At 40.5% G+C, this 21,727-nt stretch overlaps 1 protein-coding gene across 1 annotated transcript in view; it reads left to right on the forward strand.

The window, feature by feature from the left end:
* Positions 1-1,988: 1,988 nt before the first annotated feature.
* C8A (complement C8 alpha chain) overlaps positions 1,989-21,727 on the forward strand; it is a gene marked incomplete at both ends in the record, with an annotated part of 34,945 nt that continues 15,206 nt past the window's right edge. Inside the window, 7 exons of the mRNA XM_083360232.1 lie at positions 1,989-2,104; positions 9,307-9,400; positions 10,853-10,997; positions 12,287-12,425; positions 14,095-14,284; positions 16,599-16,799; positions 18,088-18,328. Coding sequence (XP_083216358.1) covers positions 1,989-2,104; positions 9,307-9,400; positions 10,853-10,997; positions 12,287-12,425; positions 14,095-14,284; positions 16,599-16,799; positions 18,088-18,328 — 1,126 coding nt within the window. The remainder of the gene's footprint in view (positions 2,105-9,306; positions 9,401-10,852; positions 10,998-12,286; positions 12,426-14,094; positions 14,285-16,598; positions 16,800-18,087; positions 18,329-21,727) is intronic.

Raw genomic sequence — 21,727 nt, forward strand, 5'->3', positions numbered from 1 at the left:
TTCAGTAAACTCGCTAGATGCTGAGAAGGAAAATATTTGGCCCTTTGTATTAGAGGATGGTCAGGCTTTGGGTTGGAGAGATTCTTGGTGGGTGGTTTATGTGGTTTATTAAATTAAAGAAAGATTTCATATTGTCGGTTACTTCTTTCTTCTCTCCAATTGCTTCAGAAACCAAAGATTTAGATCCTAGTGATGCAGTGACTGAGTAGGCAAACATGACAGCCAATATGTGCTAAGCAATAACTCACTTTGCTTGGATGCTGGAAACTATTTTATTGTGACAGACAATGGGGGAAAATGAATTGCCATTTTCTTTAGGGCCCTATGCGGTGTATATTTTGTTTTCCCTAAGTGAATTTGTTGGTAGGTTCAGCATATTATTTTCTAAAGCTTTGCCACACAGTGAGATCTGGCTTGCAAACTTCACTTGAACAGATGGTAAGAATGGTTGAATTCATATAGCCCAAAGGAAGCCCAAACTGAGTTTGTGTCATCTTCATTGAGGTTACTACTATTCAGTTCTGTTTCCATATTTTATCCTGTTTTAAATCTAATCTTAGCAATGCTTAGCTAAAGTTCAGTCAAATCAAATCTTTATTAGTGATAGACAACATAAGGGCTCAAATCTGCTTTATGACACCATGGAATATGACAGAGTAATAATTATTAAAAAAAACATCTTTGCTTATTTATTTTCTCAGTCTACTCCCTAGAAAACTGGCTGAGGCTTCTAGAAGACATGGCATTAAATCTGGCAACATTAACCACTGGACACATTTGCTGATGTAGAATCAGCAACTTTTTAAAAGTTGTTTGTTTTTATATGTTAAGCTACTTCTCTGTTTTATTCTGTCAACTGTGTAAGGGTGTTTTTGTCATGCATTAGTTCAAATATGTCCTAAAATTATCAACTGTAACTATTTTCTATAAGGCAGATGCATGCTGCACTGTAGCATTGCCCCATGTACTGTATATTGTAGAATACCAAACCAGGGAAATTCCTACTGGATTCTTACCACCTGCTCATTAAAACATAAAGTTGTAGCTTACAGTAATTTATTCTTAGATTTCTGATTAAAGAAAAGTAGACCAAAAAAAAAAAGTAATGAGACACTCTGCTTCCGACTGAATCAGACAACCCAAATTCTGATTCTGCAAAATATCATTACAATAGGCTGGCTGAAGAAATATCAAGAGTTCATGGAAAACAAGTCTACCAAGGCTAATTCATTTTGAAGTCCCAATATTATTCCAAGTTGGGGAGAGCATGCTTCTAATTACGGTACCCATTACAGAGAAACAATCAGATGGTATATTTTTGTCTCCTACTTGCAAGCACCACGAAGTCATCTGTGTGGTATGATTCAACCTATCATAGGACTGTCTGACTTGTACATATATATCAGATGAATGCATTGCTACATATGGCCAGGTTTTTTTTCTAGTCAAATTTACACCTGTCAAAATAGTGTTAATATTAGTGATAACCAGTATCTATATCTGGAAACATCCCATATGTTAAATGTTGCACTTTGAAAAAAGGGAAAACCATTGGAATAAAATTTATGTTCTTGATTGTTTTGACTTTTCCCTTCAATAATGCTGTCCTTAACTCCTAAATATCACAACCTCATGTAGATATAACAAAAAGTAATTATGTTCATGTTCTTATACCTTTCTAACATAGGGGCTTCATATCAAAGAGTTCAGTTCTATTAATCAAACTTAATGGACTTTGGCATGAACATAAAAGCTTGCTTAAATATGTCCATCTATCTTGAAATGTCTGCCATTGAGAATACAGTCCAGCTGAGATTTTTCTCTCTCCATTTTGTTTGTTTTTCTTTTTGTCAATGATTCACAGTACCAAAGGCCATTCGAGACACAAAATACACTCTAAAAAAAACACACCCTAGATCACTCCCAAGTAGGTACTCAAAGGTTTTCAAACCAAAAAAATGAAAAGCACTTGCTTTCGCTAAAAGAAAATGAAGATCCACCCAAATAAGATACTTTTTCCTATAATTCTCTCTATAGCTTACTTCCTATTATGTCAGAATACAGATGCGGCACAGAGTAAGCTAACAGGATTGCCTTCCCAGAGGTAAGTCTATCTCCATGCAATTTAAGATATGATCTGTCGTATAGAAAATGCTAACTGGTCAATGCATCAATTCAAACTCACATATGAGCCATGTGGGTACTATTATCTTAAAGCACCTAACAAAAAATGGTTGATACGATTGTCCCATCACTATGGAGCAGTAACACAAATCATTCTGTGAATCTCATAATTACATCTGTTTAAGACATTTCCTTCCGAGCCACAATTTGTTTTTCAGACAATTCTGTTCTTCATTCCGTGCATGCTGCATCAAAACAAACTTGTAGCCATATTATTTAACAATGCATCTGATAGATATTCTATATAATTTTGCAGTGGTTAAAAAAAGGGGGCACTTATGTTAATATCCTCAAAAGTTAAACTCCATTAAATTCTGTGGAACTTCCGGTAGTTCCAAGTAAAAATATATAGGACATTTCCCTTAATTTGAAAGCTTATTCAAGGAATCCTTACTGAATCTAAAGGAAGAACAGAATGTTTTTATGCTAGATAAAGCGATCACATCAAACAAGGGAAAAAGGTAATGAAGGTGAGCTTCAGACGTTTTTGGAAAAGAGAAAGCAAGAATACTATGTTTGGATTATTAATATATTTCTAGATTTTCAGGATTTATTTCTGCAATAATTACAGATGGCTTATTTTTGTCGTTGCATTCATCCATTGCACACCCTTCCCAGCCAAATGTTTAGTAATTTCAACATTTTCTGCTCTGTGCAAGCAATAGCACAGAGCAAAAAGTGGAGAGCAAAAATAAGCAATTAGATTTTATTTTTTTAAAATGATCCTTGCTAGCTGCCTGGTTCTGAAATTGAAATTGACCTATAGAAACAGTGATGTATAATCAAGTATAGCCCACTGGTATCTTTACATACATCTCCTGGACTTTAGAGTAACATTTTTTCCAGCTCTGGAAGAATTCTGCCATTGTTCTAATTATTAGTCTTCCTCCCTACAAAAAATAAACTTTCTATGTAAAATGTCTGCTTGCCATCTGAAATTGTGGATTACAGCCTGTCATATTAAATTTGTTGGTCTTCAAGGTGCCGAAGCACCTTACATTCTCCTAGTCTGTCAGTCATAACGATAACAAAAGGTTAGTGATAATGACAGGTTCTTTGTTAGCAATGTGACAATAACAAGCATTGCTCAGAGCTTCTCCTTCAATAAATAATCAAATTGGATGTATCTTATTAAGGAATACATTGGATATAGATCAGCTTCCTATTTCACCCTGTGCTCTTTCTAGAGATCATACCCTAAAGAAATCCACACACCGACTAGGAAGTTTTGAATCATTGAAAATATATATATATATATACTGCTCAAAAAAATAAAGGGAACACAAGATAAGACATCCTACTATTAAATACAGTACATTGTGTTGTTTAAGTGTTCCCTTTATTTTTTTGAGCAGTATATATATATGTCCAGAATCTAAAATAGAGATCTTTAGCAAGATTGTCTTAACTTTGGAGTTTATGTTATTTTGGATCAAAAGTCACTTTGGAGTAAATGCTCCAAGAAGTATGGGGTTCCAAGTGAAAACCTGGATTTGTTTTCTTTGAATTTATATAAATAAGAGTGTTTTTTTCAAGAGGAATGAGATGCACACAATTCTGAATCAGAGAGGAGCATATATTTGTGTTTAATTAATATACAAGGATGTTTATTTAATCAAATATAAATTAATTCATGTGAGTATAATTATATTTAATTAAGTATTCAGAAAAACAAAATAAAGGGTAATAGTATGCATCTTATAGTTTCTCTGTTTTAGCACATCAAAATTTATTATTTTGTAGCAACTTTTGAAGGACTCTGAATCCCACAACATTTTCAAGTGATTGCCCACTTTCTTGGGGCCTTTGGCAGTGGTCTTCGATTTGACAGGAAATTCTGAGATCTTCTGTACTGATCTATAGTCCTTCCAATGCCAACTGATTTTTAATTTTTTTGTCAAAGTATAAAAAGCTGTTGCTTATACAGTGTTACATGCAAGGGGAGGATAAAGGTACAAAGGTAACTGAGAGCTATAATTGTAGCTACTCAAGAAACACAACCCTGCAGCTTCATATACATCCACATTCATATGCACATACCCTCACTGTTAAGCAATTAGCTCTAATTTTGAATTCAGTCTGATTGTTACATAACACATGTTTCTTTGGAGAAAATAATAATGGGAATTGGTTATCTATCCAGCTTTCCCAAGGTCGTGCAAGTCCTAATTGGCCTGGATCTGGAGAATGTTGTAGGTTACCATGGCATAGAAAGGCTTAAATAATCATTACTAAAGCATTTTTATGTTAAAATTCCTTTAATTCTGACTAACTTTATTTATTTATTTATTTATTTATTTAGTTATATTTATATACCGCCCTATTCCCTGAGGACTCAGGGCGGTTTACAGGGAATTAAAAATCCAAAATACAAAAATTAAGAACCAAATTAAAAAATATTAAATTGACCCTGTATTCAATTAAAAAGAACCCCAAATTAAAAATTTCTCCTCAGTCTGGGCCCGAGAGCTTGAAGAGCCAGGTCTTCAGGCCCCGGCGGAATGATCGGAGGTCGGGGGCAGTTCTCAGCTCCACCGGCAGCTGGTTCCAGAGGGCAGGCGCTCCCACCGAGAAGGCCCTATCCCTGGGTGTCACCCACCGGCAATCTCTTACCGGCGGGACCCTGAGCAGACCCTCCCTGTGGGAGCGCACTGGGCGAAGGGCGTTTGATGCCGGCAGCAGGTGTTCCCTCAGATATCCCGGACCCAGGCCATGTAGGGCTTTATAGGTGATAACCAGCACCTTGAATTTCACCCGGAGGGCAACTGGAAGCCAATGCAGCTCACGGAGTAGAGGTGTTACATGGGAGTATCGGGAAACCCCCATTACAACTCGCGCAGCCGCATTCTGCACCAGTTGAAGCCTCCGAGTGGTCTTCAAGGGCAGCCCCATGTAGAGAGCGTTACAGTAGTCCAGACGGGAGGTCACAAGCGCGTGAGTAACTGTGCGTAGGGCGTCTCGGTCCAGATAGGGACGCAACTGGCGCACCAGGCGAACCTGAGCAAAAGCCCCCCCTGGTCACGGCTCCTATATGGTCTTCGAAATTGAGCCGTGAATCCAGGAGGACGCCCAAGTTGCGAGCCCTATCGACGGGGGGTAACACCTCACCCCCCATCATTAAGGATGGAATAACTTGGTTAACCCGAGATGCCGATATGCACAGCCACTCAGTCTTGGCGGGATTGAGACAAAGCCTGTTTCTCCCCATCCAGACCTGAACCGCCTCCAGGCACTGGGACATCACGGAGAGGGCATCACTGGGTTGGTTCGGGGTGGAAAGAAAAAGTTGGGTATCATCAGCGTACTGATGATACCCCACCCCAAAACCACGAATGATCTCGCCCAGCGGCCTCATATAGATGTTGAACAGGAGAGGCGAGAGAACCAACCCCTGAGGAACTCCACAAATGAGAGACCTCGGGGCGGATCTCTGCCCTCCTGTCAACACCGACTGCGAGCGGCCCTGGAGGTAGGAGGAGAACCACCGTAGAACAGTGCCTCCCACTCCCAACCCCCTGAGACGCCGCAGTAGGATACCATGGTCGATGGTATCAAACGCCGCTGAGAGATCTAATAGGACCAGGACAGAGGAGCAACCCCTGTCCCTAGCCCTCCAGAGATCATTCACCAGCGCGACCAATGCCGTCTCCGTGCTGTGTCCGGGCCTGAAGCCCGATTGGTACGGGTCCAGATAATCAGTTTCCTCCAGGAACAGAGGGAGCTGATGCGCCACCACGCTCTCAACAACCTTCGCCAGAAAGCGAAGGTTGGAGACTGGACGGTAGTTGTTTAAAACAGCCGGGTCCAAAGCAGGCTTCTTGAGAAGGGGTCTCACCACCGCCTCCTTCAAGGCGGCAGGAAAGACACCCTCCTTCAAGGAAGCAGTTATTACTGCATGGAACCAGCCTCGTGTTCCTTCCCGAGCTGCATAAGCTAGCCAGGAGGGGCACGGATCCAACAAACAGGTGGTGGTGCTCAGTCTCCCCATGATCCTGTCCACATCATCAGGGGAAACAGGGTCGAACTCATTCCAGATAACGTGCTCAAGACCGCCTGATTCCTCCACATTAGACTCTGCCCAGTCAGAGTCCAAGCCGGTCCGGATCCGAGCGATTATGTCCGCCAGATGATGACTAAACTCCTCGGCTCGTCCCTGCAAGGGATCCTCTCTCACCTCCTGATTAAGGAGGGAGCGAGTCACCCTAAACAGGGCGGCCAGGCGATTATCTGCGGACGCGATAAGGGCGGCAAAGTAGTTAGACTTCGCCGTCCTTATCGCCGCAAGATAAGACCTTATAAAGGTTCTTAACTGCAATCGGTCGGATTCAGATCGGCTGGATCTCCAACCGCTCTCTAGACCTCGTCTCCGGCGCTTCATCTCCCGGAGCTCCACAGAGAACCATGGGGCCCAACGGGATCTGCGTCGGGTCAGAGGTCGCATGTGTACAACGCAGTCGAGTGCCCTGGTGGCTGCCGTTTCCCAGGCCTCCACCAGGGCATCGACTGGGCTGTGGGTAAGGGTGATAGGTATAGGCCCAAGCGCCCTCTGGAACCGATCTGGGTCCATTAGGCGCCTGGGGCGGAACCACCTGGTCGGCTCCGCCGCCCAGCGGCGGGGGATGGCATGACGGAAAACCAGCCTCAGGAGGTGATGATCTGACCATGACAGAGGGGTGAAACTTTGAAAACTATGTTAGAGGTCATGTCTAATACTGTAAATAAGTGGACAGGAACAAGACTGAGTCAGAAGTGGGGCTGCCCTGGAAGACCACCCAGAGGCTTCAGCTGGTGCAGAATGCGGCTGCGCAGGTTGTGGTGGGAGCATCCCGATACTCCCATATTACACCCCTCCTGTGTGGGCTGCATTGGTTGCCAGTTGCCCTCCGGGTGAGGTTCAAGGTGCTGGTTCTTACCTATAAAGCCCTAGATGGCTTAGGCCCGGGATATTTACAGGACCGTCTGCTGCCAGGAATGACTTCACATCACCCTGTGCACTCACACAGGGAGGGTCTCCTCAGGGTGCCGTCGGCCAGACAATGTCGGCTGGCAACCCCCAGGGGGAGGGCCTTCTCTATCGGGGCACCTGCCCTTTGGAATCAGCTCCCCCGAGAACTTTGGACGGCCCCAGATCTCCGGTCCTTTCGTCGTGACCTAAAGACATACCTTTTCCAACTGGCCGACCTGGACTGACGATGGGGGTTTTAATTTTGTTTTAATTTTTATTGGTTTTTAGTGGGGCTTTGTAAAATTTAATCTCTTTTAATATTTGTATTCATTGTTTTTATTGTTGTTTCATTGTTGTTAGCCGCCCTGAGTCCTTCGGGAGATAGGGCGGCATACAAGTCCCATAATTAAATTAAGTTAAGTTAAATGGTCCATATCAGAGTGGACAATCCAGGAATCACATTTTTAAGAAGTTATTTCTAAGTCTCCAAGAGACACAGAAGCAATGGTGGTGACATGGTGATAAAACCAGAAGGAATATAATAGTTTTTTTAAAAAAAATCCTTTCTTAATTATGGGGATATGGTATTTTTGTTTTGTTTCAGTGAAACCACTGTGATAACTTCTTCTGATTTTACATAGGGCAAACTATGGACATACACCATTACTTCAAATATAACTCAGGTGTAGAGAAAATAAACAAGTATTTTCAAATTAGTTTGAAAATATTTTGGTATTCAATTTTGGTATTATGATGCTGTAAGAAAGTACTTAGAAAAACAATCACATTATTTACTGTAAATTTATTTATTTGCTAATATTTATATCTCACTTTTGCTCCAGGACTTTACAGCAAAGTACAGAGCGTACAATCCCTGCTCAACTTAATCCCACAAATACTACCTTGGGAGGTAGTTTATTGAGAAAATGCTTCCAGGCCATAATCATTTAGTGAATTTCTATCACTGAGGCTGAATGTATCTGTTATACTGTATGTTCGCTCTAGTATTGCCACCCTAAAAGGCATAACCAAGATGTGAATCTAGAATTTTCTAAAATAAATTTTGCTTGCAATGATGGTAAAATAAATTTTCTTAAACAATGTATATGGCCATTCACTTGTGGTTCAATCAAACACAGACAGATGGAATTCCCTTTCTCCTGAGCATATTTTTGTTGTTGTTAATTGCGAAGTCATGTCTGACCCATCAAGACCCCATGGACAATGTTTCTCCAGGTCTTCCTGTCCTCTACCATCTTCTGGAGTCCATTTAGGCTCATGCCTACTGCTTCAGTGACTCCATCCAGCCACCTCATTCTGTTGTCCCCTTCTTCTCTTGCCCTCAACCTTTCCCAGCATTAGGCTCTTCTCCAGTGAGTCCTTCCTTCTCATTAGGTGGCCAAAGTATTTGAGTTTCAACTTCAGGATCTGGCCTTTTAAAGAGCAGTCAGGGTTGATCTCTTCTAGGACTGGTTTGATCGCCTTGCAAGTATACAGCCTTGTCAGACACCTTTACAGCATCGGACTTTCCTTTCACCACCAGATACATCCACAGCTGAGCATCCTTTCGGCTTTGGCCCAGTCACTTCATTCTTTCTGACGCTACTAGTACTAGCCCTCTGCTCTTCCCCAGTAGCATATTGGACGCCTTCTGACCTGAGGGGCTTTTCTTCCAGCGTCATATCTTTTTGCCTTTTGGTACTGTCCATGGGGTTTTCATGGCAAAGATACTGGAGTGGGTTGCCATTTCCTTCTCCAGTGGATCACGTTTTGTCAGAACTCTCTGCTATGACCTGTACATCTTGGGTGGCCCTGCTCAAAGATTCATTGAATTATGCAAGCCCCTTCGCCACAACAAGGCAGTAATCCATGAAGGGGCCTGAGCATAATAGGAGAGTATAAAAGTTTGTTTTTTAACTTAACAGAGGTCTTCACTGTTTTCTGTCAGGGTGCAGACAAAACACAAGCAAGCATCTGCACACATGATTCCTTGAACATTTGAAAACAGTCCTTGAAATTAACTTACCCATGCTTGAGCGTGACACACTTAATAGATATTAAATCTAGCTCCGTGTTGCAGTCAAGAGTATATTCTATTGAAACTGCTTTCAACAGAGTAGATGTGCAAAATGGACACTATTGTTCAGTATTGCTAATTATTTTCATTCTATTACAAGATCACAAAGACAAGCTGCGGGACCTCTTCCCATTGATTGTTACCTGAGCACATGGTCACAATGGACACAATGCTTTCCTTGCCAAGAAAAACGAGTAAGGGGTTCCATTCTTATTTATGCAACTGTCTTCTTGCTATATTTTGCTTGCAATGATGGTAAAAATATAGCTTAGTATAGGGACTATATTCAACCCCATGCCCCGCCCCAAAAATCCAAAAAACAAAAACCCAGATTTAGACTGAATGAAGGACTTTGAAAATCATGTAATTCTGTTCTGTTTTGGATTGGGTCTAATGTGCTGCTCTGCACAATGAACCAAGATGCCAGAAAAGAATATAGGAAATACTCTGGTGGGTGTGTTTGTGTGTGTGTTTGTATACTTGCTTGCATGCGTGCCTTTGAGTCAATGTTGACTCCTGGCAATTGCCTGAACTAGTCCCTGCAGTTTTCTCAGCAAAATTTCAGAAGTGCTTTGCCATTGCCATTGACTGAGAGAGTCATCCAGTTGGCTTCATGTCAAGGACAGGATTAAAACTTACATTTCCTGGTTTCTAGTCTCATACCTTCACTACTACACTAAAACTGTCTCTCTTTGCTGGATTGATGCACTATATATATATAGATATTTATGTGCCAGTCATTTCATTTATATTATGCCCAATCTGCCTAGTACTCCTGGCAGTTTATAACCATGGACAACAGTTAAAATGTCCAGGTAATGTAATAAACAACTAAGTAGTTACAAATCCCTGACAATGCAATTTACATTAATAATAGTGTAAAAACTATTATCATATAAACCAGACATGTCAAACTCGCAATGTCACGTGACATCACGCAACGTATTGGGACAGTTTCGCCATTGCCGGCAATGGGGTAGGCACAGCTTCCAGATGATGTGTCCGGCCCGTGGGCCAGCAATTTGACACCCCTGATATAAACAATCATAATAATGGTATTGCCATGGAGCAATCATAACCTTAAATAATATATTATGGCAATGTTAATCACTACTAAATGCAATCAAGAAGACCTCCCTCTTAACTAACCTCTTGTAATGGGGCAAGCTTTACCCCCAAGAAAAAGCTGTTTTGTAAGGCTCAGACTGCAGAAAAGTATGGTTTCATTTCACAAAAATGAAGTATAAACAGGAATTTCATACGCACCAATTGTTTATATAGAATTCCATGTCATGGAAAACTGATCCCAGTTATTTGTGCATTGTTGATGCAGAGTTATTTTTCCTTCTTGAAACAAGAGAGCAATTGGATTTGAAAAAAGCCCCTACAATTTATGTTGACTGCAATCAAGCTTTACCTCTGTTGTTTTTTTTAAAAATTATCTCTGAATGTTTCATCACCACATACTACAAGCTGTGCTTTAAGTAATTTCCACTGTATTGAGAAACACTCAATTAGTTCTACATTTTTAATGGCTACATAATTAATGCTTCCCCTTCTTGGGTGAAATTATTTTGTGGGAGTCTAAATGTTTCACTCCACATTTTTAATGAATTTGTATATAACTGTTTTAATGCACTCTACAGTTCAGATCAAGGCAACTGGTACAACCAGCCAAATATAAAGGGAGAATGTGTAATGGTAATATGTGGGACAGAGAAGCATGTGAACCGAGAGAATCATGTGTTGTGGAACAAAGCTGTGGAAATGACTTTCAGTGTCAGGAAACAGGTGAGTCTGGTTCCATTTCAGTCTTTTTCAGCCTGATGCTCTTTGCATGTGTTTTGTTTTGTACGTGTGAGGTGATGGAATTTGCGTAAGGCTGTAGTTGTTTGGCAAGAAATTTGGCTAGATTTTGTAGAGGTGAGCCTATGGAGCTGACTATGGGTCTGAGTGGGGTTCCTTCTTTGTGTATCTTGGGCAGACCATAGAGCTTAGGACATAGAGCTTAGGACCATAGAGCTTAGGACACCCCAAGGACATAATTGGCTTAGAAAACCAAGGAGTATACGAAATCCCATGCACCACCTGCCCCACCACATACATCGGACAGACCAACAGAAGAATAAGTGCACGCATTGAAGAGCACAAAAACTCACTCAGAAAAGGAGAACAAACTTCATCCCTGGTCCAACACTTTGAAGCCACGGGACATGAAATTGATTTTAAAAAAACCAAAACTATCGCCAAAATTGAACATTTTAACAACAGAATAATCAGAGAAGCCATTGAGATAGAAAAACGCCCCCACAGCATAAACAAACGAGATGATACCTCTCGCCTACCAACCATTTGGAAACCCGCCTTGATTGACAGACGAGTCCCAACCACCAAGAATGATAGACCCAAAGTCATGATAACACCACATGACATCACCACCACACAACCATTCAAAAAGCAAATCCGAACCCACAATGATAACGAGGCACAACCACAAAACAGAAACCTAACTACAGCTGCAACATCAGCCACTTTAAACCCCTCCAAACCACACAATAAGCAAACTGACACCCACTATAAAAACATGGCACCACCACAAACACGAAGCCGAACAAAAGCAGCACAACTCACCAGCTCAGGTCTAAGGCTGGCAGCTGAGACCAGCCCATCCACTCAAAACACACCCCCACCCAATGAGAACACACCCACCATTCAAAACACACTCCCACCCAATCAGAACACACTTACTCCCCCACCCAATCAGAGCACACCTCCACACACAGAACACACCCCCTCTGGCAGTTTAAAAAAGAGGAACAAACAGTCACATGCTTCTCCCAGAAGAAGGAAGCAGAAGCCACCAGCCTGATGATGACGGATGGGATTCCGTTGAAACGTAGCACCTACACCTTTAGTTCTACGCAGGAAGAAACCCGAATGACCGAAGATCCATATATATATATATATATATATATATATATATATATATATATATATATATATATATATATATATATATATATATATATATTATAATATATTATATATATATAATATATATAACAATATTTGTATTTCAGGGCGCTGCATTAAACGTCACCTAGTATGCAATGGAGAGCTGGACTGCAGGGATGGATCTGATGAAGCTGATTGTGATGATGCTGTAAGTACATGTGAATATCCAGATCCAGTCCCAGGCATTGAACAAATTTCAAGTGGGTAAGTTGAATTTGTTCTCCCTAGATCATGCTTTTTTAAAAAAAATCAAACAGAACCAAAAATCTTACTTCTGGTTTTGGTAAGTTTGCTTCCAATATGAAAATGTTTTCAGTTTTTCTATATCCTTCTCTTGGTGCCTGTGAATTTAGAATTTATTCTGATGCTGTATAAAATAGTTGCAAGGTGGATGCCCAGCCTTTCTGCTATAAAAAAACCTCCAATGGAAGGAATTCCCTTTGTGGGATTTAGTCTGCTGACTGTTTAAGACAGGGTCCCTAACCCCTGGACCATGGACTGCTATTGGCCTGCACCCATTGGGAACCAAAGTGGTGGGTGATCATGCAAAGCTTCTTTTCCACATGCACAGGATTTATGTTGTGTGTGTGTGTGTGAAACCATTCCTTCCTCCATACCACCGAAGCCACTGCTGCACCAGTCTGTTGGAACTAAGAGATTGGAGACCCCTGATTGAAGAGATGACTGCATAAGGAAAAACAATACATTCAAATATGCCCTTTGGCCACTTCCCAGCTATACACAAGATCTCTTATCCCACCCATCAACATTTCCATGGCAAGCCAAAAGGTTGTTCCTCAAATTAAGAAGTAGTTGAAAAATTTCAGATTTTTTTTAATAGAACAGCATTATAGCACACACTAATTTGTGCCAAATGGAAAACATTTCAAAACTATGCTTGAAAATGTATCCACCCTATGACACATACTTCAAATGCATTATCAAATATATTCATACAACTGCATCCCAAAGACAATAATGGTATAAAAGTGTGCAAAGAATAAAAAAGTAAATATGAACAATTGACACACTTCATCCACTCAGTATTAAAAAGGCCTTCATTCTAATCTGCTTTAGTGCAAACTGAGAACTTTTACAACTTGTACCAGTTTATTGTGTTATCATCTATGACGAGGATGAGCAGAGCAACTCTTGAGCGAAAGAGAGCTTGCACAAAAAAGAGGATACTGAGAGTAGTTAAGTTTACACAGCAACCACACAGATACACTGAGGTGTGTACAAAAGTTTTACTTGTGGGATAAGACAATAGCACAGTCTAGGAAAAAACAGTCCAGGCTATACACAAGTAATGAAAAAGATAGCAGATAACAACAGTCCAAGGATTATCCGATACAGAGTCTTCTTACCAGTCCGTAAGTCAAACACAGTTCTACAGGTTTAGCAAAAACAGTAGCAAACCCACAAACCACAATAAACAGCAAGTAACAGCAAGCAAGAGTTAACGTAATAGAAAGAGAGAGAAGCTATGTCTCTAGCTCCCTCTTATGGCTGTAGGAAACAGCGCTGGCCAATCATTAGAAGGCATAATGCAATGCATTACATAGTTAAAGTGATACATTACAGTTCTATAACAGTGATAGAATCGTAGTTCATATATATTGCCAACCCAACCAGTTAGGCCACAGACATATACCTAACAATCTATGTGTCTAGTCAGAAGTAAAAACCAATTACACATATTTAGAAGTAAGGAAATAGAGAATCACAGCTTTAATTGGCTTGCCTCTGAATCACTCCCCAGATTTATTTATTTTTTAGACAGTTTCTAGGATGCTTAAGAAGTGGAACACTCTGCCACAGAACACACCAACCCTGCTTACCTATCTGCCTTTCTTCTTTTTCTTTATTAAAGATTCAACATCCTTACACAAAAGCCAGCACTACTAGTCTATGATCCTAAGTACTTTGGAGGCCAGTGTGAAACTGTTTATAATGGAGAATGGCGAGAGCTGAAGTATGATTCGACGTGTGAACATTTGTATTATGGGGATGATGAGAAATATTTTCGAAAGTCCTATAATGTTCACTTCTATCAATTTCTAGTAAGTATGTGGGCGTATGTGTGTGCTTAATGGTAATGATGCAATAGCACTGGATCTAGGCAAGGAAAGATCTAATGCAGTAGAGTTATACGTTGAATGGTATTAGGCAAGTTAATTGCTTGGAGTTATATAAAAAAAGCATCATCAATGTCATCCAAGAGACTAAGAAAAAGACCTATTCTGGATGGAACAATTGATTTTAAGTGAGATAATGATATATTCATGAGTATTTGTTTGCTTCTAATGTGGTAACTGAGGCCAGGGTTTGGTCCCCTACTGCTGAGGCCAGAATGGAAACTCTGAATGATCTATTGCAGGAATTATGTCAGTTTTCTGCCTTGTGCAATTTCACTTAGAGTACTGCAAAGTCTAGCCTATTAGCACCGTTGTGGCATTGTGTACTATTAGATCCAGGTGCAGTATAGTATCACTATATTCTGCACTTGGAATACTGCATCTAGTTTTGGTCACCACAGTACAAAAAAAAAAGATGTTGAGACTCTAGAAAGTGCATGGAGAAGAGCAACAAAGATAATTAGGGGTTTGGAGGCTAAACCATACAATGAACAGTTGTTAGAACTGGGAATGTCTAATGAAGAGAAGGACTAAGAGGTGACATGATAGCAGTCTTCCAATATTTGAGAGGCTGTCACAGAGAGGAAGAGGTCAACATATTCTCCAAAGCACCTCAGGATAAGTAAGGGATGGAAGCTCAACAAAGAGAGGTCCAACCTAGAACTAAGGATAAATTTCCTGACAGTGAAGACAAAATCAGTGGAACAGCTTGCCTACAGAGGTTGTGGGTGCTGCATCACTGGGTGGGGGGAGTTTAAGAAAAGATTGGACAACCATCTGTCTGAAGTGGTATAAAGCTCCCTGCCTGAGCAGGGGGTTAGACCATGGTTCCTTCCAACTCTGTTATTCTATATTCTCATCAATATATCACCCAGGTTTGTAGATGTGTGAATGTGCAACGGGCCTTTAATTTTAATTCCAAGTTCAGTAGAAGATTAACAGTATATATAGGGACTGGGAATGAGATGGGGCAGGGGCATCTACAATAAGGATAAAAATGTCAAAATTACAACCTCTCTCTCTCTCTTTCTCTCTCACACACATACATAAACACACATCTATCTATCTATCTATCTATCTATCTATCTATCTATCTATCTATCTATCTATCTATCTATCTATCTATCTATCCATCCATATCTATCTATCATCTATCTATCTATCTATCTATCTATCTATCTGTCTGTCTGTCTGTCTGTCTGTCTGTCTGTCTGTCTGTCTGTCTGTCTGTCTGTCTATCTATCTATCTATCTATCTTCATCATCATCGTCTATCTAACTATCTATAAAATTTATTTGCCACCTAGTTTATATCCAACAACTCTGGGTGGCTTACAATATAAAAACTTTGAAAAACATTAAAACCATCCATTGTAAAAAACACAGCTGATAAAAACATTAACAGATAAAATCATAACACAAGTTGGCAAAGAAGGGAGCTGGACACAAGGAGGAGGGAGGTGGCATAGAATTTTAATTAGTTAACCACTTCCAGTATTAAGCTCTCCCATTGAATCCCCAACCCATCGGGCAGAGCCAGGTCTTAAGGTTCTTAAGAAACATCAGGAGGGTCCTGCACAGCCATTTTTATGGGGCTTTGATCATGTAGCTGCTACCACTGTCTTAAGTCCTGGTGGCGCAGTGGTTAGAATGCAGCATTGCAGACAAACTCTGTCCTCAGTTTGGAGTTTGATCCTGATGGGCTCAAGATTGACTCAGCTTTTCATCCTTTATAAGCTGACATTGTAAACCTCCCAGAGAGTGCATAAAGCACTATGAGGAGGTATCTAAATCTTAGGGCTACTCCAGATATTACCCCTCCAGAGGTCCCAACGAACCCCATAGTAGTTTGCATGTATATGTGTTCATTTAACAAAGGACTCTCTTTCACTCATCAAAGATTAATTCCAGAGCGGCCCGACATCATCTGAATAACATTAAGGCAATATCACATTGGCTGGCAGAAGCTAAAAAAAAATGAAAGGGGTTGCCTTTTTGTTTATTTTTCCAAAATAGCTTAGAAATTGACCCTGCAAAGATTTCAGAGAGGATAAATTAGGTGTGCATATGCTGAAATTTGGAGCTTCTAGCTAGGACAGGGGTGGGGAACTATGGCCCCTTTATGACCTGTGCACTTCAACTCCCAGAACTCCTAAGTCAGGTCCTAAAGGGGCCATAATTCTTCAAGGGCAAAAGAGAATCCATTGATGTTAATCCAACGTATTATCTTTTGATTTCAGGCTCAGGCTGATACTGGTGTCTCTTCAGAATATTATGATGATTCTACAGAGTTACTGAGGGCCATCAAAAAAGACACCTCTAGAAATGGTGGTTTTACAGTTGGCATAGGACCTGCTAAAGTTCCTGTGTCTCTGGAACTGGGCTTAACTTTATCAAAGGCTTCAGGGACCCTGAACAATTTTACTCAATACAAAGAAAAGGTAATACAACAGCAAAGCTCATCTTTCTCAGTCCTTGTTATTATTACTTTTTTACTCAAAACACTCGCATGTCCCTCTTGAACCAGGAATGCTCATATCTTAATTTATGTGTGTAATTGCACATGTGAGATGATCAACATTGCTATTGCTCTTCTTGCACTGGAGTAAAAAGAAGCATTATAATGGAGAATAAAATTGTGAAAAATGTTGCCTACTACCTCCCTCCAATCCTCCTTCCTTGATCTTAAATATATAAATGATAATGGTTGAAAAATATTTAGAATTATTCATCAGGCAGCAGTTGTCAGAGAAAGTGTTCCAACAGCAAATCTGTCTTTCCTACATTAATTTAAGAAAACCGGAGTTGCAGGAAGCCACTATTATGCTTATGATTTAGGAAAGCTTGGAAATCAAGAAATGTGAACAGCTTGGGGTTGATCAGTTTTTAGCAGGCTTGTATAGGAACTGCTTACAACCCAGGACTTTGGAATAATTTGCTGAGGTTAGAGAAACAACGAAAGAGGGAATTTTTGCCAATGGGCCTGGGGATCCCAAAGTGGGATGGCCCTGTCAAGTAGCTCATTTGATTGTTGACACTAAGGAGGTGGGTGGTAATGATTTTTTATATTGTATTTGTGTTGTTGTTGTTGTATTTTTGTAAGCTTCCTGGAATCACTGAGAGTAAGTAGGCGGCCATATAAATTGTCATAAATAAATAAATAGATAGATAAATAAATAAATTGAATTTTACATCTGATTATAAGACCATGTTTCAAAAACCCAGTTTAACTTGTTTCTGACTGCTAACTAGCTTTCTACTTACCTCCTAGAGAAAAACTGAGTATAATTTGTCACTGTCTGCTAACTAACTAGTTACTTATCTCCCATGCAAAAACTGGATATACAGGTAGTCCTTGACTTATAACAGTGACTGTTCAAAGTTACAACCGCACTGAAAAAAGTGATTTGTGACTATTTTTCATACCTACAACCGTTGCAGCAACCCCAAGGTCATGCAATCAAAATTAACACGCTTGGCAACTGATTCATATTTAGGATGGTTACAGTCAATAGGGAAGTCAGATTCACTTAACAACCATGTTATTAACTGAACAACTGCAGTGATTCACTTAACAATGGTGGCAAGGAAGGTCATAAAATAGGGCAAACTCACTTCACAAATGTCTCAACTTAGCAAACAGAAATTTTGAGCTCAATTGGGGTCGTAAGTTGAGTACTATCTGTAACTTCTGTCTGTCTGCTAACTAGCTATCTAATTACCTCCCAGAATGTAGGATTTATTAGAGTCAAAACCAAAGTACAAACAGCACGTTTCAAGATGAGACGTGATAATATATACTTGGATGAAGACATGTTGCAGTCTCTGATAGAGCTCCCAGAGGAATACAATTATGGGATGTACAGCAGATTTATTGATGATTATGGCACCCATTTCATGACATCTGGAACCATTGGAGGCATCTTTGAATACATCCTTGTTGTGAACAAAGACAAAATGACGAGCTCAGGTTTGCATGTTTATTTTATATACAGTACTGTTCAGTGAGGGAACTTTATATATCAAGGCACACCTATAGGCTTAAAGCCATTGGTTCAGGATTGGTATCTTATATTTCTGTCTGAAAATGCTCCCTGCCCTCCGATTTACTACTAAAAAAGATGCTAAAATGAAGGAATGGAGGACTGGGAAAGAAAAAGAAAATACAGATATAAGGTCTTAATATTTGATGGGCAGGCTGACTAGTACTAGGGAAGACACTTGTTCTGCAGATCTATGTATGGAAATGTAATGCACATGGATAGCTGTACTAATGATTTTTATCTTTGCCAAAAGAGAAGCAGTGTTTCCAGGGATCTCACAGTGCAAAGTGCTCACCTGTCCTGTTTCATTATGTGTGGGAGAAGAGCACCCTTATTTACTTAATCTAGGCCACTACATTTCTTTCCCTGAGACTGTCTTGCCTCCATGAACCCAGAAGGCCTCGGAGTTGGCAGTCCAATAATTGTCTGCCTCCCTTTATTCTTGGAATTGTTCTGACCAGCTGCAGACCTAAGCAACATTTTTTTTTCGGGGGTTGGGGGACATAAACCCCATAGATTCTGTCTGAATGCATTATGCCATGGCCATCAATTGCAGATCTGAAGTCTTTGTACCTCTAAACTTTTACAGATTAATTCAAGGCAATCCAGATTTGAATTACAGCATTTTAGTATAGATTATATTTACAAGGGCTGTTAACTGCTTCCAGAGTTACATTAACAATGAGAAATTGATTGTTGGTTGCTTAATGCATTGGAGGTAAACGACAGACTGAATTAGTCAAAACCTGCGAATTATTCTACACAAACAAAGGAAAGTTGCCCAAATCCAGGGGAGGCAAGCTGTGTCCATAGCAGGAAGCGTAAGCACAACAGAGATACGCACCAAAATGCCTCAGTCCTCTACTCAGCTTGTATTATTTTCAAAAGGGGATATATTCAGTTTGCGCAGCTGGGAATATCTGGACTTCAGCTGAATAGTATAAACAATTTCATAAAAATATAAACCCCAGTCTTATCCTTTTATAATAACTTGAGACAGATCTCAGGTGGAGGTAAATCTGTTTTGCTGTACGATTTTTGGACAGATGAGAAAAACCATTATTGATCATAAAACTCATGTTCTGAATTACCACACAGGTAGTCCTCGATTTACAATCATTTGTTTACTGCCCGTTTAAAGTTACACCAGCACTGAAGAAACTGACTTATGGCAGGTTTTTACACTTACGACCATTGCAGCTTCCCCATGGTTCATGTGATCAAAATTTGGACACTTAGTAACTGGCATGTACCTATGACGGTTGCAGTGTCCCAGGCTCATGTGATCACTTTTTGCAACCTTCTGACAAGCAGAGTCAATGGGGAAGCCAAACTCACTTAACAAGTACAGTATGTTACAAGCTTACCAACTGCAGTAATTCACTTAACAGCCATGTCAAGAAAGGTCGTAAAATGGGGCAAAAGCTCACTTAACAACTAACTTGCAAAGCACTGAAATATTGGGCTCAATTGTGGTTGTAAGCCGAGGACTACATGTATATGCATGAAGAGGTTTTGCAGTAGGAACAAGTGGAGAAATGCATTGTCTAAGTCTCACATTTCCAAGCAATGCATCAAAGAGCTAAGACATGTGGATGATTATGAGATTACGAGTGACCTTGTTTCCTTGCATGGAATACTGCTTTTCCCTAAAGAGCATTTTTTTAAAAGGGGAGGATAGCCAGAGCAATAGCACTTAGATTTATATACCACTTCACAGTGTTTTACAGCCCTCTCTAAGCAGTTTACAGAGTCAGCGTCTTGGGGTTCTCATTTACTGACCTCGGAAGGATGGAAGACTGAGAGAACCTTGAGCCAATGAGGCTTGAACTGTTGAATTGCTGGGAGTCGGCAGTCAGCAGAATTAGCCGGCAATACTGCACTCTAAGCACTGCACCACCATGACTCCTGGGTGTGGGGAACGAGGATGCAGTAGAGGAAGGAATGGCAGTGTGGGATGGCGTTAACTGGAGATTCTTCTGCTTACACTTCAATCTTGAGTATTATTCCTGTGAGCCTATACTAGTCCCCAAATTCATATCTAAGCCTCACCTTCTTTGGTTACAGCTGAGGTTATCCAGAAATGAAGTTGGCATTTTTTCTAGACAAAGCATGTAGAGGTACTCCTCAACTTATGATCACGATTTTATGATTTTTTTTTGCCAGAGTTGTTAAATGAATCATGTACTCTGTAAGTAAATCTGACTTTGCTTGTCAGCTGGGAAGGTCGCTGGCGATCAAATGACCCTGGGTTGCTGCAACTTTTGTTAAATACACGCAGAGCATCCAAATTTTGATCATGTGACCATGAGGATGCTGCGATGGTCATAAGTGCAAGGACGGTCATAAGTCACATTGTTATGTCTGTATACTTTTCTGCAGACACAAGGATGGCTGCTGAACTTTTCTGAGCAGAAGCGGGGAAAGGCATTTAAATGAGGATTGTACTATGTCAGGGGTCTTCAAACTTGGCAACTTTAAGACTTGTGGACTTCAACTCCCAGAATTCCTCAGCCAGACAGGGCTGACTGAGGAATTCTGAGAGTTGAAGTCCACAAGTCTTAAAATTGGCAAGTTTGAAGACTCCTGTACTATGTGGATTTGTTTCCATTTTGAGCATTTCTTGGCATGCCTCTTCACTACTCCAGCCATCCACATAAATGATATCTTATTAAGTGCAAGCTGTCACACAGCAAAAAAATAAAAATCAGTGCATACATACGGTACTGAAGTGTTACCCCCTATGGAAAAGGCTATTGTGTTTTTCCCAGTAGCCATGCAGAGTTATCTTGTGGTAAGATGGGTAGCCTATAAATTTTATAAATAAGTAAATAAATAAATGGTAATAAGCTTGGAGCTTGCAATATTGAATAGTGTCCATCCAGTCAGGCTGTGGATTCAGTCAGTGGTGGGATTCAGCCAGTTCGCACCACTTCAGCAGAATGGGTAGCTAATTTTTTGTTGCCCAGGTCCAGAATGGACTTCTGGAAGTGGCATCCACACAGAGAACCGGTTGTTCACATATTTGAATCCCGCCACTGGATTCAGTGGACTTTAATACTTGCAACCTTGTATCTTTCCTGGTCCCAAAGTGTGACCACTAGAGAGACCAACAGGCCATTCAAGGCTGCAGAAAGCAAGGTTATTGAGAGAAGAAGACCAAGAATACATCAGCCAGCAGTATCTCAACAGAGCCATTCTTTTATTTATTTTACATTTTGCTCCCTGCCTTTCAGGAAGGGTGTGATTTATACAAGAAGGTGGGCCCCTTGGAAAGAGGAGGGGAGTCCTAAAACAGACAACAAAAAAATGCCCCCCGGGAGAAA

Source organism: Vipera ursinii, assembly GCF_947247035.1.
Source record: "Vipera ursinii genome assembly, chromosome: 3".
Classification (NCBI taxonomy): Eukaryota; Metazoa; Chordata; class Lepidosauria; order Squamata; family Viperidae; genus Vipera; species Vipera ursinii.